The sequence below is a fragment of the Amblyraja radiata genome, chromosome 26 (assembly GCF_010909765.2).
Source record: "Amblyraja radiata isolate CabotCenter1 chromosome 26, sAmbRad1.1.pri, whole genome shotgun sequence".
In the NCBI taxonomy this organism is placed as follows: Eukaryota; Metazoa; Chordata; class Chondrichthyes; order Rajiformes; family Rajidae; genus Amblyraja; species Amblyraja radiata.
The window spans coordinates 9,091,996-9,116,259 of record NC_045981.1 but is presented as its reverse complement, the minus strand read 5'-3'; the positions used below and the strand labels follow the sequence as shown (position 1 = coordinate 9,116,259).

The window sequence follows — 24,264 nt, the reverse complement described above, 5'->3', positions numbered from 1 at the left end:
TTTGTATGCAAAAACAAAGCTTTTCACTGCACCCAGCTAGGTACAAGTGACAATAAAGTTTCATAATCATTATCATGTAGAACAGCAAATTCTCCTGACAAGTTTTTGTTTATTTATAAAAACAGTCTAATTCTTGTGCTTGAGGAAATAAAAATTCTCTTAACTCACATCAGAAATAGCGAGGGAAATAATGTTCTTACCATTCTGAAACTGAGCACTTAAACCGAGCAATTGATCTCAAATTTTCAATGAGATCATTTCTTCCGGGACCAGAATCAGGACAAACAAACCAACGTCCGTTTTTATAAAATCGAATTGCCATGTATAAAAACTAATTAATGGCAAAAAAAAATCTTCAGGTGTGTTTCCTTCCAACATGAGAAAAAGATGACACCAAGGTTGATGTCAAAAACATTACTTTATTGTCTAGGATGAAATGTCCTATCAAGTACAAAAGAATTACTCTTCATAGTTGCCACAATCCGTTAAAAACATAGATAGCAATCTATTGCCTACAGGTAGGAAAGATTAATTTTTGCAACATTACTCAAATGAATAAGTTGGTAGATATGAATAAATAGTACAGAAATACTGTGGCGTGGTGATGAAATGTGCAGTATTTCACAACTCGAGAGTTAGTCCATAGCTCCCCCTAGTTTAAAAACTCAATACAAATGCATACAATATGCAGCATTTCAAATTTAAAGTGCCCTCGCACCTTTTCCAAATTTTGTCTCTTTTGTTAGAATTCTTGGGAGAGGCCCAAAGTCTCACAAATGGGTCATTGTAAGCACATACAGAAACACTTGTGGATTTTCTCTGTGGGAGATAATGGTTTCCTCCATTTATTGTTTTCATATACATCAATATTTCTGAACCTTAATACAAAAAAAGAAACAAAAAAATTTCAGCATCTGACAAAATGTTTACATACAAGATATCTTCAGTACACACTGTTTATTTCAGTCTATCAAATTTCTGCAGAGTGATTGATAGTTTTCTGGTGCCGCATCTTCACCAAGGCGGCAGTCTAACCTGGAAGCTGCCAATGCTGCCGACTGCTCACCCAGGGGTCAGACGGAGCCCCCCCCCCCCGCGGTTAGATATTGGTTAGCAAAAGAAAACTTCATGTTGGATCCCATTTCGCTGTGCTCACGTGTTACTGGGTACATATGTATTTTGTGTGCGTGCGTGCATGTGTACGTGAAATGACTCCTTTCACTGAAAGAAAGGATCAAGAGTTTAATCCACTCACCGTTACCTACAGCAATTACATAAAAAAGACCGGCTTATCCGCAAGTGAGGTCTTTTTATATCAATAGGAAAAAAAAAAGCACATAATTAGTTGACAAACAAGGGCAGCAGATTCTAAAAAAGAAAGCTTCATCTTTTCTCAGTAATAAATAAATACAGCTGTCAAACTTAAACATGTTTGTTTCATTAAAGACAGCTTGCAGCCAGCTTCTTCACTGAAGAACTGTGGTGATGAATTTTGCTGGGAAAACTGAAGCCAGCCCCTTGTAATAACAAGAGTGGATAGGATGCATTAGGCCTCCTACCCCATGCCAAATGAGGAGGTTGCAAGAGTCAGATAGGGCTGGTAAAAGGTGGCTTATTTTATTTCTAATTTCCTTCCTTCTCCTCTTCTTTTAATCTCTCCCTTTGAGCTTCTAACAAACAAAATGGGGCTTCATCCAATTCAGTTAACTGATTGGTGCTGGAACAACAATGCTGGTTAAAGTCAGTCAGTCAGTCAGGAGAACCTGACTAAGTATATCTGCCTGGTGGCGTTCCACTTCTCGCTGCTCTCTGGATACGGATCCTGTTATTCATGCTCTGTACGATATTGTTCCTTGTTGTTTGAAGTCTAGAGAGTGCTGCAATCTACGCAGTAGAGTGTAATTTGTTAGGAATGAGACCTAGAGAGTAGAGAAGGGGATATTTCAGTGTCCTTGTCATCACAGCACAACAGCCAAGGAATAGCAAGGGTTTCAATCCACAGAATACAGATAGAGGAAAATTGTCAATGCATTTAATAAAATCCTGCATTTAATTTAAACAACCGTGCACTGCAATTGAAATTAATTTTTCAAATGAAAATATTTGTTTGCATAAAATAATAATTCCTGTTTGTAATTGTTAACATTTCCCTCCGCACATTTAAACGACAGGCAATCGGTGTGTCCTGCGCCAGTAATATATTCAAACGATGAAACATAACATGGCAAACAAACAGAAGGGGGAAACTGTACACCAAAAACAAAATTATACATAGATAATAGGTGCAGGAGTAGATGACCATGGCTGATCACCCACAATCAGGACCCTGTTCCTGACTTCTCCCCATACCCCTTGATTCCGTTAGCCCTAAGAGCTCTATCTAACTCTCTTTTGAATGCATCTAGTGAATCGGCCTCCACTGCCTTCTGAGGCAGAGAATTCCACAAATCCACAACTCTCTTTATGAATGTGCAATTTTCATGTAGTTACAGCAGGAAACCGATTGATAATAACATTACTTTACATTAATGCATTTACTTAGCACTTTTAATGCAGAAAATAGGTGGTTAACTTGCAGGATCATAATCAAACACGTAAGCTTGGATAAAGAGGTTATGTAAGGATATTACAGGGGGAGAGAGGGCTGAAGACACTGGAGTGAATTCCTAAGTTTGGGGACCATACCACACGATCGATCCTGTAACAATAATAATTTGGGATACACAAAAAAATGTAGAGCTCTGCAGAGTGTTGGGAGGTTTTAAGATGTTGTGAAAGGATTTGACAATCAAGATGAAAATTAATAAAGAGAAATATTGTTGGATCTGAAGCGAATGAAAGGTATTGAGAGGGTTATGTACGATTGGTGCAGGAGAGGATACAAGTGACAGAACTTTGGAAAAACAGAAGCTGGCAGTGGGTGCAATTCGGGACGCTGATTGAGAGAAGACTGGAAAAGCAGAGTCCAGATACAACAAACAGACACCTTATAGTTTCATTAGATGACAAGAGAGATGGCTGATGTTATAGAGGATCAATGTACCTACGTGACAGAAAGGTGATGATGTTAGGAAGCTCAGGTTAGAGTAAAGGAGTATGTCAAGTCACAAAAAAGAGTTTCATTCTTTTCCCCTTTTCCCAAATTTAAGTGCAGGTACTGTGGCAGTGACAATCAGCACTGCAGTCTCACCTATTTGCTTTGAAAGTCTTCAGTTTCTGTACAAAAAATGATTCTAGAACCTCTGCACATTGATAAAACGGTGAATCACTTGGATTATAGTAACGGCAGTTGTCGAAGATTTTGGTCATATCACCAACAAAGTCTGTTAGTTTCTTGTAGAATCGATGATGCACCCTTTCTTCCATGGTAGCCAGATCTGTAATATAAATAAGTCGCATTTTCATCAAACAATTGGATAAAATCTGAGAGGCATCGTTTTAAATATCTTCTGATCTCATAGAAGTTATACAAATTCATATTAATATATGAATTATATTATTCATTATATAATTATAATGAATTATATAATTCATATTAATATATGAATTAGTAGCTGGTAATCCCTTCTTTTGTGGTCAGTCAGATTGAGCCTGATCTGGGTCAACATCGATAGTGAGGATGATTTTTTTTAAGGAATGTCTTATGACCTCACAAGTGTAATTGGAATAAACTTGATGATGAAATGATCATATAGAGAGGAGCAACTAAAAAATAAAAGGTCAAATAAATTGATTTTAAAAGAGAAAGCACTAAATGTATTTTTTAACTGGGCAACGGAATCTGTTCAAATGCAATCCAGTCAGAAGAAGATACAAAGTGCTGGTGTAACTTTGTGGGTCAGGCAGCCTCTCTGGAGATGCATGGAAAGGTGACGTTTCAAGTCAGGACCCTGTGTCGGGACCAACCATTCAAATGTTTTTTGCTTCCATGGGTAGTACTGCAATTTTATGAACTTTCTTAAACAAAAATGAAAGATGAAGTCTGGGAGTGGGCTAGGTGGGTTTTTTTTTAAATGGGGTGTAATGGAAAAGAACTGGACAGGCAGACTGAATAATAAAGCATTGGAGCATGCATGCATCATTACATGGTAGCCTGACAACACAATTAACTGCTTTGCAGATAAACAATAGCCACTTGGGGAAAGTGAAACAACAGAATGGTAATTCGGTTAGAGCTCATAACCATTCCCCTCATAAAACTTCAAATGAAATAGGAATGTTTATGATCATGTAAGAATGCACAATTTTTGTAATGAGAAAATTCTGTTAGGCTATATATTTTTTTAATGGCAAGTGTCTCACATTTTAAAGTTCTTTAAAAAAGGTTTATCAGTCTGATTCAACCAACTGGTCCATAGCAAATGTTTTCCCACATGCTTGTGTGTTAAGTGAGAAACATTAAAATTGTGTCTTGGTTAATGTCCTGTGGAGGCAGATTGTTATCATTGCATGCCCTGACCACTACCTTCAAACAGTCATCACTCCTGAGACCAAAGCTACTAAAGTGTGAAAGACCAGGGGACCGATCCCCTTTCATCTGGATATTTATACCCCTTATTTGTCATCAACACAAAAACAAGCAGCTTTCCAAGTCTGTAATTTACAGTCTGCCTTGTTTTGATTCCTCTTAAGCAAATTAAGTTTTAGAAAGTAAATGGAGACAGAGGACAGGCATGCATAACGTTGAGCCAAAATGCTGATCAGAAAGGATAAGAGTGTAAATTTGCTACCAGTACTGTTTAAACTGCAAATAGACTATTATCATATAATTATAATATAAACTCCACTCCCCCATCTCCACTAAAAGTCAGTTAACCAGTTCCACAGTTTGCAGCGATGTATTCTACTTGGGGTCACACCGTGCAGAGCCGATAATTGCCGTATCATGGAACCACCCTGTCTGAGGTCATTTGTTGCCAGCCATGATTTACCCTGGTCTTTTCTTGCTTCCTGATCCACCCCTCCCCTCAATCAGCTTGAAGAAGGGTCCCGAACACTACACCTATCGTCTCAGCAGCCATTCTTTATGTAACCTGCTCTGGCAGGTAAAATACTATTTCACAGCAAGAGGACCCCTGTCTAAATGTTGCTAACTTGTCCACTCCTTCCTCATGCAGGTGCAAAAACTCAGGATTGTGTGGCCAAGTCAGGTTTTAACTTTAAATGGGTTAAACATTGGTGTAAAAAAAGTGTTGCAATTCACGGACCGTTACCAGGGTGCGTGAGAGCTGTTCTACTGGGATGTCACTTAACTTGAGCTTGGGCCAGCGTCTGAGCAAATCAAATAACTAGAGATGCCATTAGGCTTCAAAAAAACAGTGAGTGGGAGGGGCCCAGATGAGAAAATATACAAGGAAAAGTCAGGCAGCGGTGACATTGCTTGGTCCATCATGGATATTGACCTCCCCACCATCAAAAAGAGCCACAAAGCTGCCTCAAAAAGGCAGCTGATATCATTAAAGACCAACACCACACCACTCTGGCCACTCTTTCATCACGCTGGTACCATTGGGTAGGTACAGGAGCTTGAGAACAGTTACCTCTAGGTTAATGAACAGCTTCTTCCCATCAAGTATCAAGTTCTCGAGCCACAAGGTACAACCCTAACCACAACCCTACCTCAGGATCAAAAATCTATGGCTTTTGTATAAGAGTTGCATTATGTACTTCTTAAACAAGGAAACATTTCTTCACTCAACAGGCTGTAACTCTTTGGTATTCACTATTCTAGATGGCCAAGTCCCTGAATCTATTTAAGGTTGAGACAGATAGATTTTTGGAGTATTCTGAAGTAAGAGTTATGGGGAACAGGCAGGAGAGTGGATTGATGCCAAGAAAAATATAACCATGATCTTATTGAGTAGCAGAGCAAATTCAAAAACATATAAAATTATAAAAGGACTGGACAAGCTAGATGCAGGAAAAATGTTCCCAATGTTAAGCGAGTCCAGAACCAGGGGCCACAGTCTTAGAATAAAGGGGAAGCCATTTAAGACTGAGGTGAGAAATAACTTTTTCGCCCAGAAAGTTGTGAATTTGTGGAATTTCCTGCCACAGAGGGCAGTGGAGGCCAAGTCACTGGATGGATTTAAGGGAGAGTTAGATAGAGCTCTAGGGGTTAGTGGAATCAAGGGATATGGGGAGAAGGCAGGCACGGGTTATTGATTGGGGACGATCAGCCATGATCACAATGAATGACGGTGTTGGCTTGAAGGGCCGAATGACCTCCTCCTGCACCTATTTTCTATGTTTCTAAATCAGCCTAATGATCTAATTCTTATATTTGATCAACTTTCCCTGTCAATATTGCTTTACATCCAGCCCCAGTGACCTGTGTATGTCAACTTTAACATTCGGCTCCTTCAATTGCATATCAGAGAGAACAATTGCAACAGGGGAAACCATGCACAATTATTAAAATTATCTCCTTTCTAAAAATGGCGTCAGGCTGACTGGTAAACAATACTCACCCATTGGCTCTTTGATGATACCATAATAATCTGGTGCATCGTTCGGATCTACTGGTTCCAAGAAGGGCCAAGCCATTTTATGAGCCTATTGAAGAATTAAACAGTATATTAAGCTTAAAATGCTTCAGTAAAATTGCCAACTAATAGAGCTGCAACCTCAATCTTCATTATGAAAAAGCAAGTGGAGACACAAGGAACGGCAGATGCTGGCTTGGGTATCCTAACTTCCAACTGTGAACCTACCAGGGATTGATACTAACATCTTCATGAGTGTTTATTCTTGCTTCCCATGTCACTTGAAACTCCGACTGGGACTACCACTGCTGGTGGAATTATATATCAGAAAAATATCTTACTTCCAGAGAATCAAGGAAAATTTATGGAATTAAGGGCAGAAGGTAGAAGGAAATGTGAAATATACATTACTATTGTAAAATCCCCCATCAGACCACAATTGGAGTTTATTAGAGGACTGAATAAGCATTCAGTCAAGGAACTAAACATGTGGATTGGGTTGCTGTATTTATCCCATCTGCAGTACCACAAACTGTGCCTCCATTGTGTAACACCAGTCACTTAAGTTTACCACAGGAAAATAAATTCAAAAAGGCAGCATTGAAGGCACAGCAAATAAAGGCAAACTTCAAGTTTATATTGTGTAAGAAGGAATTGCAGATGCTGGTTTAAACTTTGCAAGTTTTATATTCATTGATAATTATTTTTTTGGCAGTTCCATGGGGCTGAGGCGGACTTACTTCCACTCCAGGTTTGTGAGTTTTGACTAATGAGCCCAAAGGGAGAACGGCATGCAGGTGGGCAGGAAGTAGCTGGCAGGCCAGGAGGATGGGTAGCTTGAGAGGTGGTTTTCTCTTCCACTATTTATACAGGTTTCTGTATGCTCCCAATGCATGTCCTCAAGGTTTGCAATCTCAAATACTCCTTCTCCTCTTTGAGCAGTAATGGGCTGAGGTTTCCTTGGAGTCCGTGGGGATGTTGCAGTTCTTTAGGAAAGCTAATTTAAGGATGTTCTACAGTCCTCCTGACCAGATTAGATACTTGGACAAAAATAAGAGATATACCACATGTAGCTTTTAGAGGTGATCAGCACAATCCTCAAATACACCTTGGACAGTCAGCTTTTAGGAAAGTGCCAAGTTTAATAGGATTGCAAAATGTGTTTTATGAGGGATTCCTTTGACCCAGTAAACTCAACTCTCCAAAATACCACTGCAATATTCAATAGCATAAGTCAACGTGTATCTTCCTCCATAGATTATGAAGCCAGTGATGGTCAACTGGTGCCTGGTAAGAATACCTTTGTTGCTTTGGTTCACAGATGGGAAGATGACATTCTTCGATTAGACTCAAGATTAGAAACATAACAGAAAAAAATGTATCAAGCAATAGCATCTCTAGATGAGTACACATAATAACTTTAAACATTATTTGCACCTCAGAATGTGTTTCCATTTCAGCTGACAGAGTAATACACAAGGCAGTGAGTTTTAAAATGTCCACAAATTCATTTAAATGTTACCATTGATAAAATGGTTTTCTTCAGGCTTATGTTAAGTTGTGTCATTTTTTAAGCAAGGCACCTTCACAGAGAGAGCTAAGAGTCTGTACCCTTCAATGGTCAACACTGACAACTAACATATATATGGGTTTCTTTATAACTGACAATCCCGTCAGTTATATTTTTTATTTAGAGGAATTGGGAAGGAGGAGGGTACTTTCAGCTTCAGCTCACTCTCCAAATCAAAGAGGACTGTAAAGATTCGTGCAGATTATTATTGGCAATAAGTATGGAAGGCTTCAGCTTAAATTACTCCTCTCTTTTAGTAGAAGATTGTTTTGAGTTGATAAAATTGACTGAAAACAGAAAGGTTATTGACAGACTGAATTAAAAGTAGGTACAACATAAAATGTCTTACTTGTAATGAGCGTAGCACCCGTCTGAGACCCTCATAGTCTTTCTCTGAAAGCGGGCTGAGCACAGTCATAGCATCTTCTGTGGACTGGCACTGTGGACAGACATACTCGTCAATGAGATCTGCCTCACTCTGTAATATGCCAACACAGCGCCCATGGTACCAGTTCTGGCAACGGTCACAGCCAATGTAAAACCTACGGGTTGAAAGAAAAGAAACATATGAACTGTTATTTGCAGCAACAATGACAAGATGCACCATTGGCTACTTATTGAGATTCTTTCAGCAGGCTCTCTTGGTTACTTATTGTAAAAAGGTAGTTCAGTCATGCAGACCAAAAGACCCTTAGTTTAATCCAGTCAATGCAGACTTAATTGAAGTAGTGGAATGCCGGATAAAGGTCACAAAATCTAGTCTGTAAAGCATCAGTCCAACTCTCATCCTCAATAGTTATCCAGATCCCTGGAGCTAAATACTTACTAAAGATGTTGTTTTCCAAATGGGAAAAAAAAATGTGAGCCACAGGGCCTGTTCTTGCACTGTTTTGTTCAATGAAACATAAATAGTAGTAGGCTCTTCACCACTTAGAGCCTGGTCCACCTTTCAATATCATACAAATTTGTAGATTTCTGAGATCTGTAAATCCATGTCGACTTTGTTTGATCCTGACATTGTTCCCCATGTACCGTGCTTTAACATTTACCCCACGACCAATTTCAGGCGAACTAGTCTACAATTTCTCTTTCCCTCTCTCCCATTTAAAAAAATAGTCCGATTACATTAATTCCCATTCAATATGTTAAATCTGCTTCGTAGTCCAGGAATATTGGAAAATAATCATTTCATGCATCTATTATTTCTAGGACCTTTCCTTAAGTTTTCTGGGATGCAGACTATTGAGGGCCTGTGAATTTATCAGACTTTAATCCCTTCAATTTTCCTATCGACATTTTCCCTACCAATATTGATTTAATTTAGTTCTGCCCCTTCACTTTGCCCCACGTTCGGCAACATTTCTGAGAGTTTTTTTGTAATGTCCTTCTTAGTGAAAGCAGAACCAATGTAAAAAAACGGGTTCACTATTTCTCTTGTCCACCATTAAAAATCCCCCTTTTTGACTGTAGAGGATCTACATTTGTTTTCACTAATCTTTTTCTCTTCACAAAGAGAGACGGTTTTAAATCAGTTTTTAGGTTGGTTGCAATTATGTTCTCACACTTTATTTTGCCCTTCTTAACCAACCTGATGCCTTTTGCAGGATTTTAAATGACCCCCCATTCCTCAGGTTGACTACCTTTTCAGGCTATTTTATCCTCTTCTTCTTTGGAACTAACACTATCCCAATTTTAGTTTTGTGTAAGCCACGGTTAAGCCACCTTTCCCGATTTATTTTTATGCTAAAATGAATTGACAGTCGTGATTCATCCATGTGGTTTTTGAATGTTTGCCGCTCTATATCCACTGCCACCCCTTGAAGTAACTTTTCTCATGTAGCTGACTCGCGCCTCAATCCTTTATAGTTTCCCTGATAAATTTCGAAAACTCATCTCCAACATAAATTTTCTCCATCCCTATCTGTATGAAAATTCTATTATGACCAATTGCTCTTCCAAAAGCGATCCAATACAACAAAGATTTCTCATTACATAATCCCAATGGTTTGTTCTCTATTTAGATCCTCAACATATTGGTCCAGAAAAAAACATGACCAACAGAAATTCAACTTATCTTCACCAGGTGTTGATTCCTCTTCTGCTAATGATGTGACTCTACCTCCTTGTCATTTTTGTTAAAACATCCGGAATCCCATTATGTTCTGCTTCCACCCCTGGCATCCTCTGAAATAACTACCTGATCACATGCATTTATAATCGGTGTGCAGTTGATTCATCAACCTTGTCAACTCATGCTTTACTGTAAACACTCTACATTAACACAACAGCTTCAAACTTGTCTTCTTAACATTCTTTGGTAGTCACACAGCATGGAAACAGGCCTTCGGCTGATCCTGCCCATGCCGACCAAAATGTGCCATCTACACGGGTCATACCTGCTCACATCTGGTCTACATCCCCTCTAAACCTTTCCTATTCATGTACCTGTCCAAATGTATTTTAATTATTGTAGTACCTGCCTCCACTACCTCATCTGGCAGCTCACTCCATATACCCACCATCTTCTGTGTGAAAAGGTTGCCCCTCAGGTTCCTATTAAAACTTTCCCCTCTCACCTTAAACCTATGTCCTTTGATCCCTCTACTCAGGGTAAAAGACCCTGTCATTCACCCTATCTATTTCCCTCACGATTTTATAAATCTCTATGTTCATGTGATCGGAGCAGAATTAGGCCATTTGGCCCATCAAGTCTACTCCGCCATTTAATTGTGGCTGATCCATCTCTCTCTCCCAACCCCATTCTCCTGTTTCTCCCCATAAGCCCGACACCCATACTAATCACAAATTTATCTATCTCTGACTTAAAAATATCTACTAACTTGGACACCTCAGCCTCTGTAGCTATGAGTTCTGCAGTTTCACCACCCTCTGACGAAATAAATTCCTCCTCCTCTCCTCTCCCTAAAGGAACGTCATTTTATTCTGAGGCTGTGACCTCTGGTCCTAGACTCTACCACTGGTGGAAACATCTTCTCAACATTCACTCTATTCATGCCTTTCAACCCTCTTAGTCATCTTAAATCCTTGCAACAGCTGTAGCATACATCTCTACAGGGCCATTGGTTCCAGTCTGACCAAGATGTAATCCCTTCTGCTTGTACAGGTCCAGTCCCAAGCTGGACAACAACTTATTTTAATTCACGTAATGCCACTAAAACTTTAAAATTACAACACCCAAGCAGAATTATGAGCAAGCCTTAGGATTAGGGAATACCCAAATTTGTACGAGGTAGCGATTGATTTAAGCCACTAAAATATATTAGACATATTTCTTCAGGTTAAAAAACTGTCACAGATAGCAGAAGCACAATATTGCAAAGCTTGGGAACAGCAATTTTCAACAAGGATTGAACAAATGTCACATATTTTCAACTTTAGACAGAAATAGACAATAGACAATAGGTGCAGGAGTAGGCATTTCGGCCCTTCGAACCAGCCATTCAATGTGATCATGGCTAATCATCCCCAATCAGTACCCCGTTCCTGCATTCTCCCCATATTCCCTGACTCCGGTATCTTTAAGAGCCCTATCTAGCTCTCTCTTGAAAGTATCCAGAGAACCGGCCTCCACCGCCCTCTGAGCAGAGAATTCCACAGACTCACAACTCTCTGTGAGAAAAAGTGTTTCCTCGTCTCCGTTCTAAATGGCTTACCCCTTATTCTTAAACTGTGGCCCCTGGTCCTGGACTTCCTCACCATCGGGACAAAATGTCCAAGTCAAGCTGTCAAGTTAAGATTTCAAGCCACAATACCGTTTCCACCATTAACAAAGCAAGAAACTTGAAACCTGTAAAAATCCATCACTTAATATCAGCACAAGGGCTCCATAAAGCCCAATACAAACAAGGTAGTCTAAATACTCAGCAGGTTCTATGGAGAGAAAAATGTAACATTCCAGAAATTAATTCCGGAAAAGTTCAAACATTTTTCTCTCTATAGGTGCTACCTTGACTTGCTTAGCATTTCAGTCATTTCCTGGCTCGATTTCAGATTACCAGCATCTGCAGAAATTTATTTGAGCTCCAAGATGCCTAATTCCAAGTCCTTTTTGGACAATTCAGAAGTTTTTGTTTCCTGCCTTGATGTCTCGCAAAGTAAAAACGGTTCTTCAGAAACTCTGAGCAGATTTAAGATAAACTAAAATTCCCCTCAGTGACTCAGATAGACATGAAGAGAAAGAGTCACACAGACCATGATTCATTTCCAGTGTAGTTAAGACATTTTCAACTCGGATAATGACAAGTGAGTTCCTGAGCTGGATTTGCAAGACTGAGGACAGGTATAAAACAGTCAAGGCTCTAACTAGCTATGCACACACTGTTGTACTTGCATATAGAATGATTGGACATGTATAGTATGATCTGTATCAACTGGATGGTGGTTCTGAACCTCGGTACTAACGACATAATAAACCAACACAATCCTGAAATGCATTAGGCAAGGACATAATTAGCTATGCCATGTTTAACTCAACATGGATCAATAGCCAGCCAATTCCAATTGCCTAAGCTTGCAATTCTGGAGTATTTGCTTGGTCAGGTTACCAGAATGCTCAGAACCAGTGGGACTGTATCCCAGCAGAGAGTCTATGTTTTCAGATAAAGGAGGAAGGGGGGAGGGGGGGGGGGGGGGGAGCGTACACTGATGATGATTCGTACACTAATGATGGTTGTTTTAACCAGAATGGATGGGACTGCAGAATAATGACTTGCAACATCCAAACTTAATGGAGAAAATACAAGCACAGCAGAAAATCCATGGATTATCTTTGTCAGATATTAAAAAATGGAGTAATAACATATATTACAGGCAAGTTTACTATGATTTCATGCAGTTTGCATCACAAACAGCAGGTAAGCAGCATTGATAAAGGACAATAGTGCATGCCTGTCCCTCAATAGGAAAGCATTCAAAGGGCGATATAAAGTCTCTGTTGACGTTTCAGCTTACTGTGATTCGTCGTATGGTGTTCTACAGATACAGTAGAGCTCTTCGCTGCTGCCCTCCTGTGCTCGTTTACACTCATTGCAAATGTACTCATCCATTTTTTTAGCCTCTTTTTCTGTGATACCAACACATTCTCCATGATACCAATTCGTACAGAGATCACAGCCAATGTAGAACCTGAAAAACGAACACACACATTGGAGTGTGTTTAAGCTTCTCTCCCTCCCATTAAAAAAAGTTTCATGCAGAGGCAACATGATGGTGCAGCATACTAGTGTGCTGACATGTTAGATCAGAGCAGGCGGATAATGGGTCTGTCCCACGTACGTGACTTTTTCGGCGACTGCCGGCACGCGTCATAGGTCATTACAGGTCGCCGAAAATATTCAACACGTTGAAAATACAGTGGCGACCAGAACAAGGTACAACTCTTTGGGCGATTACTCACCACCATGCAGGCACCATGTTGCCAGGGTGCCGCCTGTATGGTCGTGAGTAGTCTCCTCAGTCGGCCAGAGCCGTAGCGTCTTTCTGGTTGCCGCTGAATTTTCAACATGTTGAAAATTTCCGCCGACCTGCAATGACCTATGACGGGTGCCGGAAGTCACCTAAAAAGTCGCGTAAGTGGGACAGGCCTATAAGGATCCTGTCTTACAGAATCAACAGGCCCATCTCAACCAGGATATTTGGGAAGACAGGTTGATCCTATAGTGCTCCCCCAAAGAAGAGAGAGAGTCAAATTGGACCTCACTTGTATGCCTGTCAATGGGAAATTGTTATCTGTCTGTTTGTTTTGGAATTTGGCACGGACCAAGAGAAAGTTGGTGCTTGGCATGAGAAGATTAATTAATAAAAATGAAAGAAAAAAAAACAATCCATGGATTCACATGTTTTGGGAGCTTTGGAAATGTGTCCAATTACTGCCTACAAAGGAATTGAGATGCTGGTTTAGGAAAAAATTGAGATGCTGGTTTATACCGAAGATAGACACAAATGCTGCAATAACTTAGCGGGTCAGGTGACGTTTCTGGTCGAGACCCTTCTTGAGCCTGAATGAGGGTGTCAACCCGAAATGTTACCTGTTCCTTTTCTCCAGAGATGCTGCCTGACCCACTGAGTTCCTCCAGCATTTTGTGTCTAACTACAGATAACTCCTTGGCCAATGACAATGCTTCCAATTGCCCTCCCAGGAATTTCAAAATACTTTTTGAGTCTTTTTCCTCATTAAAGACCTATGGTCAAAATAGAAAATAAAACTCCCTTGTCAGCAAACTAAATTTTAGTTGTACAAAAAAGTAATTTTGTTATGACAGATATCTTAGATAGCAGACCATGCATGTGATTACATTGGGTGTCGGGATTAATCACGATACTGAATATGAGGCATGGACTCTCCTTAGATTTTGTATCTGAAGTTGTGTTTGTTTTGTTGGTAATATTCCCATAGAAATTATTATTTTCTGTTGGTTCTTCATCCAGGCTAAGAAACTTTCTCCTTTTGCTATGGTCCTTTGTCATTATACCAATGCAACAGATAACTAATATTTCATATTGATGCAATAGATCATCTTTAAAAGGTCAATAATATAGCCCAAAATGTGGAAGTGTCATTGCATCATTTTTTCCAAAATGAAAAATTAAGCTGAATTTGTTTGATTTCTGAAGAAATATCCAATCTGGCAGGCACTACAAGCAATTGTAGCACAGAACAGTGCCATGCAACAACAAGCATATCCATTCTGCAAATTCCTACAAGACCACATTTGAACCTCACACTTTCTAATCAAAAGTTTGACTTTTTTTTGGCAGAAAGAATGCCATTTCTGCCAAGTTGCTGGAGTAACTGGGGAGAATGGAACAGTTAGAGTACATGTGGCAGAATGTGCCACACTATTCCTGGGAATAACAGGGGACCTATTCAATTTTGGCATTATGGTAGGATAGAAAAGAGGAACAACAATCAAACTTAAGTGAACAATAATATGTGATTGCAAATAACATTAAGTTAAGTACAGTCCAATATCTGTTCTATTAACAGGATTATTTAACATCCATAATCCTTTTCAACAGAACTTTTACAGAAATAGATAAGTTCGAAGCAATATCGTTTGATAGTAATTATTTTTTCACAACAATAAGATTTAAAATGAACAGGAGAATATTGGTTTTACCTGCAAGACACACAAAATGTCAACACTATCCAAAAGGACACAATTAAGAGGACAGATTATAGGATGAATGTGGGTTTCACTCCTTCCTAAATGCAATCCTGAATCATCATTGAGACAGAGTAAGTAATAAAAAAATTGTTAAATTAAAGCTATTGTCTCATAAAGTGTGGAAAATATGGCAAACATGTGTTAGGGTGTTGGAGTGTTCATGTATTATGGACCTGCAAGTTGATGCTACATTCCTGATACATGCCATACTGTTGACAAGAAAGAGCAAAGCACCATCTGCAGCACTGAAAGCAGCCACTTGGATTATTTTGTCTGCATTCACTTTATTAAAACAATGAATTTCCAATTCTGCTACTGTGCTCTCTCCTCATCACACTGTAACGTCTTCTAGTTCAAATTTGTATGCTCTTCACTTGAAGCACTGCAACAGTCTCTGCCCCAATAACTCCCCACAACAAATCATTCCATAATTCCAATAGCTTCGCCCATGCAACTTTAAAACCTCCAGATTGTAATGCTAAGTCAGAGATTTTTACATGTTCCATATTGCCTTCCTTTACAAATTTGTCAGAAAATCTGGACAGTGGCAATAGTTGTATGGATACCAGAACTCAAAAAATATAGGACCAAGTAAGGATCACTTGGCCCTCATGCCTGCCCCACCATTCAACATGATCATAGCTGATCTATGCTGGCCTCAACTGCTCTTCTTGTTCCAGTTTCCCATAACACTCGATTCCCAAATTATTCAAATATTTATCTTTCTGAATATGGATATTGAGGTCTTGGATGTTAATTCCATGCATCTGCAAGAGCAATGTGATCGCTTGCATATCCTCTTGAATCTTTAACCGAGAGAAATTGCTTCAAATTCTGAAATACAGGCAGAAGAAATATTTGGCTATCACATACTTTGATTCATCATATGGTGTCTTGCAGATACAGTAAAGCTTTGTGTCCTTCTTGGATTCTTTTGAGGTAGTAGAAATCATCTTCTTCTTCTTCACTTTTGCAGGCTCCTTCTCCTCTTCCCTTTTTCGTTTCTGCATCACAACAGTCTGTATCACATTTGCAGTCGCGAGGGCCGCTGTGTGCAGAGCAGCTGCCTGTGCCTTCTCTTTCTCTTTCCTCAACTTATTCCTGTCTTTTCTCAATTCCTCCTGCCAAATGGAACAACATTTCAGTCAGTGGAATCAAATTCATGCAACAACTGTATTAATGTAGCCAAGTGCACAGGAGCAAGGAATGTGCACGTGATTTGGTCAGAACATTACTGCAGTGTGTATTCTATATAAGTAACAAAGATATTGCACAGAAAAACATTTTCAAAGCTCTCAGTTTTGAATTTCACTTCCAGGCTTCTCAGACACAGGAGGACGACTGTCGGTGCCAGCACTGAAGTTTAAGTTCAGAGTATTTTAATTTACTTAATTAAGATTCAGTTCAGAAAAATCCTGAACTACACTCTTGTATTGTTGACTGACTTGCACGTCACCTATACAAATAACACATTAATGGAGGTAACTTCTTGTCAGAAATGCCAACTGCTTCTGATAAATTAACTTTGGGTAATTTAAGCATATTTTTGGTTGAATTGCCCGAGTATTCCCTGGAAGTCACGCATACGTTCTTTGGAAAGAAAGAACAATCATTCAAGCATAACCCAGTTTGAACTTATTTGGAAGGGATTAAAGATAAATTATTAAGAGAGTTATAAAATGATGAGGACATCTGATCCAGAAAACAAGGAGAATTGTTACATTAGTTTAGTTAAGTTTAGTTTAGAGATACAGCATAAAAATAAACCCACCAAGTCCATGCTGACCATCGTATTCACACTAATTCTATGTTATCCCACTTTCTCATCCACTCCGTATACTAGTTAATAACCAGAAGAGGCAGATTTAACATTATTGGCAGAGGAAAATGGATGGAGATAGGATGAGTTGAATAGTTCTCTCGAAGGAACCGGAAAGACACGGTGGGCTAAATAGCTTCCTATGCTGATAGATTTTAAAATTTCATGCAATATAATTCTTGAGAACTTTTGAGCAGCTGAATCCATTATAACTTTATATAGAACTAAATAGCTTCCTTTCAAAATCAAACTGTCTTCGTCACCATTGTGTAAAATAATATCTTAATCATATATTTCATTGCTGTGCGCTTAGTTTTAGGTAATATTTAAGGTTCAAAACATTAAGGTTAATGTTACAAGAATAAGATGGATGTTTAATGTTTACATACCTGCACCTCAATTTGAAGTTCTTTGTCTAATAATGCCCTTTTCTTCAGGATCTCAGCCTTCAATTGCTCTTTGTGTTTGAACAACAGGGCTGACAGCTTGGTGGCGTTCTGTTTACTGCGCTTCTGTTCCACATTTTCATCTCGCTTTTTCTTCTTTGCTGCTTGCTTTTCTTCCTTATCAATCTTATCCAGGATGTACTTCATGACCTGATTACATACAATCATTCTGCATCCAACAAAGGAAATAAAGAAAACTGATCGCTAATGCACTTCATGGTGATTCAATACATTATCTATCAAAATTTCACAGCAAATTGTTAACCATAAAAATAAAATTCGATGCAATAAAACTTATTGAACACAAACCATTACATTATGAAAGACATGTTCAGGAAGCAACTGCCAAGATCACAGGTTGATTAAGCTCCCTCTTCAGACATACCACTGCAGGGAAAGCATTGAATTTGCTGTTTGTTGCACAATTTAAACAAAAAGACCGTGACCTATTCTCTATGACCAAGAACATTAGCTGACTGTACTTGCACCAACAATATCAGTGTGGAGATAAATTGTTACTAATCTTGAGATTTTTACTTTCTGAAATACCATTCAATACATATATTTCTATATAAACCACTAATGAGTAGATTGCTATGAAAAACCTATAACTATTCACTATTGGAATAAAAAAACCCGGATCTCAAGATTATGGAGATTCGGTATGTCAGAGAAGATTATCTTGAATTCCTACAGGTGTACAGTAGAGTGCATATTGGCCTGGTTCGGCAACTTGAAAGCCTAGGAGTGAAGAAGACTGCAAAAAGTTGTGAACGCAGCCCAGTCCATCACTGGTTCTAACCTCCCCACCATCGAAGGGATTTACTGGATTTGCTGCCTCAAAAAGACAGTCAGCATCGTCAGAGGCCCATGCCACACTGGCCACACTGGCCACACACTCATTTCACCCCTGCCATTAGGAAGGTACAGGAGCCTGAAATTTGTAACGTCCAGGTTCGGGAGCAGATTCTTCCCTACAGCCATGATGCTATTAAACACTACAACCTCCAATAAGCTCTGAACTACATAGACTATTATTGTTATTATTGCACTATTATTGTTTGTTTATTTTTTCTGTGTGTACGTTTGTGTGTGCATGATAATGTGAGTATGCGTGTATATATGAGTATGCGTGTGTATATATACACACACACACTTAATTTTTTTTCTCGTTTATTATATTGTTTACAGTGTACCATGTTTACATATTCTGTTGTGCTGCTGCAAGTAAGAATTTCATTGTTCTATCTGGGACACATGACAATAAAACACTCTTGACACTTGACAAACGAGGGAAAACAATGGTGCAATTGAATCTCAAGATTGCAGTTATATTTTATTACAGGCAAATTTTATTACGTGCATTCTCAGATTTTGTAATATAAATCGGTATGTGCAATATAAAGTAGAACTGGAATTCTTCTTCATATAAAATTAAATGTTCTGATTAACCTACAAAATAATTTGGTGCTTCAAATAAACCAAAAATAGTTACCAAAAGCAAGATCTCTCAATAAGGAAATTCTTTTTAGTAATGGCTGATAAAAATGGCTCAGAAATTATAAATTGTTGCAAGCAATTACAAAGGATTATGGTGAATAATCCATCAGAGCATTTTGTTAAATTGAGGGGTGGGACAATTAAAACACCAGGTTAGAGCCAAGTTCTTCAATTACTTCTGTTCTCCACTTCATACAAAACTTGCAGCATCATTGAAGTCCAGGAGAAGACATTTTATGTCAGATTAACAACTGCTTTCTCACGGCAATTAAAGTTTTGAGGGTTTTTTGTATAATAAAAGAGGACACTGAACTATTTGCATAAATCAAGAACCGGTTTCTCATTCTAAATGCCCTTTGTCAATTAAAGGTTAGTGCGAAAAGAAAAATGGCCCACTTAAGCAAACTAAACAAGCCAAGAGGGTACTGTCAATTCTGTGAAAGTAATTTCCTTGCTATTTGAGAGACCGTTGACTTAGAAACATAGAAAATAGGTGCAGGAGTAGGCCATTCGGCCCTTCGAGCCTGCACCACCATTCAATATGATCATGGCTGATCATCCAACTCAGTATCCTGTACCTGCCTTCTCGCCATACCCCCTGATCCCTTTAGCCACAAGGGCCACATCTAACTCCCTCTTAAATATAGACAATGAACTGGCCTCAACTACCTTCTGTGGCAGGGAATTCCAGAGATTCACCACTCTCTGTGTGAAAAATGTTTTCCTCATCTCGGTCCTAAAAGATTTCCCCCTTATCCTTAAACTGTGACCCCTTGTTCTGGACTTCCCCAACATTGGGAACAATCTTCCTGCATCTAGCCTGTCCAACCCCTTAAGAATTTTGTAAGTTTCTATAAGATCCCCCCTCAATCTTCTAAATTCTAGCGAGTACAAGCCGAGTCTATCCAGTGAATGATCCAGTGACTTCACTGAATGATAAATTATATTTATATACATGTTCATAACTTTATTCAGTACACATTCTCTTTAGGTAAATATACCTCTGGTTTTCTTCCCGCTCAGCAGGCGACATCATTCTACTCTTGGCCTTCAAGTGCTCAATGACAGCATTTTGTTTCATTACCACCTGAATAAAAACAGTTAACAAATGAACAATGACTTCACAGAAGGAAATAATAAATACCATCAAGCTTTAAACAATTACCAGAAAAGAAATGGGGAGAGATTAAGTAATAAATCTATGGATAAAATGCATGATATATTTATGGACATGGATGGTGTAGTGGGAGGTGGAGTTTTTGTTGGTGGTGGAATTTAAAAAAAGATACAGCATGGAAACAGGCTCTTCAGCCCACCGAGTTAATGCCAGCCATTCACCACCTGTTCACATTAGTTCTGCTATCACACTTTCACATCCACTTCTTAAACACTAGGGGCAATGTGGGAGGAAACTCGCGTTGTCAAAGGGTGATCGTGCAAACTCCACATGAGCAGCACTTCAACAGGTCAGATCAAACCTGGGTCTCTGGAGCGTTGGACACTGTGCTGCAACCGAATTGAAACATACAGAACAGTGAAAGGCTTGAATAGAGTGGATGTGGATAGGATGTTTCCATTAGTGGGAGAGTCTAGGACTAGAGGTCACAGCTTCAGAATTAAAGGACGTTCTTTTAGGAAGGAGATGAGGAGAAATGTCTTTAGTCAGAGGGTGGTGATCTGTGGAATTCTTTGCCACAGAAGGCTGCAGAGGTCAGGTCAGTGGATATTTTTAAGGCAGAGATAGATAGATTTTTGATTAGTACAGGTATCAGAGGTTATGGGGAGAAGGCAGGGGAATGAGGTTAGGAGGGAGAGATAGATCAGCCATGATTGAATGGCAGGGTAGACGATGGGCTGAATGGCCTAATTCTACTCTTATCCCTTATGACCTTATCATGGTGAGTGTGAGGAAGGATGAAAAAAGTTAGCTAGCAATGTTTAATAAACAGAATAAGAGAGGATGGAGAGAATGAAGGACAGGAACACAGAAATGTCGCCAGGATTATGTTGACACTCGGTGAGATAGTAGAATGACAGAAACAACTACGTGTACTGGGGAGTTAATGTTGTGTCCATTCTGGAATAACTATTTTTAAATCTACTTGCTGGCTTAATTGCTAAAGCAGAATGCAACATATTGTATTCAAGTCTAAATATAAAAATAATTCAGCATTTTATTCCTACAACAAAAGAATCAGTTTCAGGCAATTACTTTATGCAGTTATTTCAAAATGTGTTACTTTAACCACTGGGATTCAAGCAAATAAGGTTAAACAGATGAAGCATACTGATCATTTGGTTATCAAATTTAAAAAGGCTTCATTAGAAAACCTACAAATAGCAAGATTCGGAGGGTTGCCATTATCAAGTGCTGTGACCTTTAAGGTCAGCAGGATTCCCGAGATAGTCATTTTGTGTCAGGTTACTGCAGACGGTGAATGGGCTACATAGTCTGTGCACAGTGAAAGTATTCTTATCTGAAGTGCTCTTAAAAAGCAGTGTTACTTGATTAGTCCAGTTTTTAAAGAATCAATATACACTGCAGTTCCTCAAATTAAATTTGGTTAATGTATGTTTCAGAGGAAGATGCAACGTAAATTAGCAGAACGCATATTTTCCAGTTGTAATTCTTTGTAGCATCAATTCCCAATTACTGCACTCGCAGAAATAGAGAGATCATCTTCAAGAAAACTAAACAAAAACCTCTTGCTGTTATGCATGTCCAACTGGTGTGGAGAGAAACATTCCGCACAAGATGAGAATTCCTTATTTGAAAGTAGAATGTACAGGCACAATTCCTATGCTTAATTTGCAATTGCCAAAACATTTGCTGAAATTTAGTTTTAGAGATACTGCGTGGAAACAGACCCTTCAGCCCACTGAGTCCGTGCTGACCAACGATCACCCTAGTGTCTAGGATAGTTCTATCCTAGACACTAGGGACAATTGACAGAAGCAAATTAACCTACAAAGGGACGACAGATGGCACAATGGGCTAAGTGTTCGGCTGGCGACCGGAAGGTGGCCGGTTCGAATCCCGCTTGGAGTGCATACTGTCGTTGTGTCCTTGGGCAAGACACTTCACCCACCTTTGCCTGTGTGTGAATGTGTGTGAGTGATTGGTGGTGGTCGGAGGGGCCGTAGGCGCAGAATGGCAGCCACGCTTCCGTCAGTCTGCCCCAGGGCAGCTGTGGCTACAGAAGTAGCTTACCACCACCGAGTGTGACTGAGGAGTGAATGAATAATGCGATGTAAAGCGCCTTGAGTATTAGAAAGGCGCTATATAAATCCCATCCATTATTATTATTATTACAAACCTGCACACTAGGGAATGTAGGAGGACACTGGACCATCAAAAGAAAACCTACGTGGTCACAGGGGTCTCTGGCACTGTGAGACAGCAACTCTACCACTGCGTCACCTTCCATTTACATGGTGGGAATGGCAGAATGCAAAACTTCTTAATGCAATGTAATCTTAAACAAAACTTCCGGAATGCAGGAGACATAGTTAATTCTTTGCCAATGATTATTACCTGTTTCTGAATAATTTCATTTTGGTTTGTTGTCTGAAACATATGTTCTCTTTTAGCTTCTATCTGTAGCTGTTTCTTCTGCTGCTGCTGATCTCGGATCTGCTGGATTCGTTGCAGTTGCTCCTGAACGCTGGCTGCTTGCACACTGACTACATTTTGGATTTGCTGGGCTGGAGTCAGAGCTGGCTGCTGAATCTGAACAGGGACCTGAAGTTTAATTTGTTGCTGAACCGCACCCTGAGGAACCTGAGGCAGTGTCTGCATCTCAGTTGCTGCCTGAGTTGTAATTTGGGATTGAAGTGGAGATGGAAGGACTATTGTCTGAATCTGGGGTTGAGGTTGCTGGACCAGTAACTGGGGCTGAGGTGGGGACTGTACAGTTTGCTGATTCCCAGTCGGCACTGAAGGAACTTGAGCTTGTGGCAGAGCTTGTACCTTGTCCACAGGCTGGGCTTGTGCAGGTTGCGTTTGGACAGGTTGTGCAGAGGATGGTGGTTGAGAGGCAGCTAATGTCGGAACTGGAGAAGATGGTAGAGGCTGAGGTGGTGATTGAACTGGAGATTGTATTTGTTGTGCATTTGTTTGTACCGGTTTCTGTTCCAGTGCAGCTGTAGAACAAGATCAAACATATTCAGCATCTCAAATATATATACATACTGTCAAAAAATAGGTAATCGTTGCCAAATAGACAATAACACAATGGGAACATTTCGCTTTTAAATTCCAATATTATCAGTATAATGATTTTGAGGTTAAATGCTTAGAGAATTAAATTATTCAACTTTATACACACCTTACATGCACAAAGTTAATTATAGGGTAATTTGGTTTAATTTAGTTTAGAGATATAGCATGGAATCATTGGCCCACAGAGTCCATATTGACAGTCACTCACCTGTTCACACCCCACTTTTGCATCCACTCCCTACACACTAGGGGTAATTTACAGAGGCCAATTAACCTACAAACCCACATGTCTTTGGGGTGCGAGTGGAAGCCGGAGCACCCGGAGGAAACCCATACGGTCACAGCGAGAACATGTAAACTCCACACAGACAGCACCCGAGGTCAGTTTGAAATCCGGGTCTCTGGCGTTGTGTGCGGCAACGGCTCCACCACCTGCACCATCTTGCTGGCCATAAATCTTACAGAAATAATCTAGTGCTGAGTAATACAAATTTTATTGAAGATGTGATGGTCAGGATTCACTATTTGCTTGCATCATAAGAATCACAAGAATGTTCAGTTCCAGCAAAACATTCCAGAAGTAAATTTTTGAGAATCAATTCCAGAAGAATTTATGACAAAGATATTTCATTTAGGACAAATAGCGAGAATACATGATGCCAATATAAATGTCTTACCTGGTGGCACTGTAGTTGTAGTGGCCACTGTGGTTGCAGCTGCTGTTGACGTTACTGTTTGCAAAGGCGTGAAGAGAAACCTCTGGATAGTTCCACTTGGCATGGCAGCCTGCATCAACTGTTGCCCTGGCCCAGGAATCACCGATACTCCTTGTGGGATAAGCTGAAGCTGTCCAGTTGTTTGCCCCTGTCCTTGAATAACCACAGTCAATCCCTGACCTCCACTCTGCAACAACATCAGCAGCATGATTAACAATTAGAAGAGAGTCGTGTTAGCATCAGTATGTATCTATATTTTAACAAACTGCCCGGCTGCACACCCTTATTGGAACTGATGTAGAAAGAGTTACTAATCAAA

The 24,264-nt window shown here is 39.6% G+C and overlaps 1 protein-coding gene across 15 annotated transcripts in view; it reads right to left on the bottom strand.

The window, feature by feature from the left end:
- Positions 1-399: 399 nt before the first annotated feature.
- Positions 400-24,264, bottom strand: part of bptf (bromodomain PHD finger transcription factor) — a 107,209-nt gene continuing 83,344 nt past the window's right edge. For 12 of the 15 annotated variants that reach the window (XM_033044171.1, XM_033044160.1, XM_033044159.1 and 9 more), the window contains 10 exons: positions 23,907-24,132; positions 22,543-23,150; positions 20,009-20,094; positions 17,451-17,676; positions 16,116-16,363; positions 13,027-13,200; positions 8,405-8,597; positions 6,471-6,555; positions 3,191-3,377; positions 400-1,919 (listed from right to left, as the gene is read on the bottom strand). In XM_033044171.1, coding sequence (XP_032900062.1) covers positions 1,907-1,919; positions 3,191-3,377; positions 6,471-6,555; positions 8,405-8,597; positions 13,027-13,200; positions 16,116-16,363; positions 17,451-17,676; positions 20,009-20,094; positions 22,543-23,150; positions 23,907-24,132 — 2,046 coding nt within the window. In that variant the 3' untranslated portion in view covers positions 400-1,906. The remainder of the gene's footprint in view (positions 1,920-3,190; positions 3,378-6,470; positions 6,556-8,404; positions 8,598-13,026; positions 13,201-16,115; positions 16,364-17,450; positions 17,677-20,008; positions 20,095-22,542; positions 23,151-23,906; positions 24,133-24,264) is intronic. The other 3 variants (XM_033044169.1, XM_033044173.1, XM_033044175.1) reach the window with 1 other exon arrangement.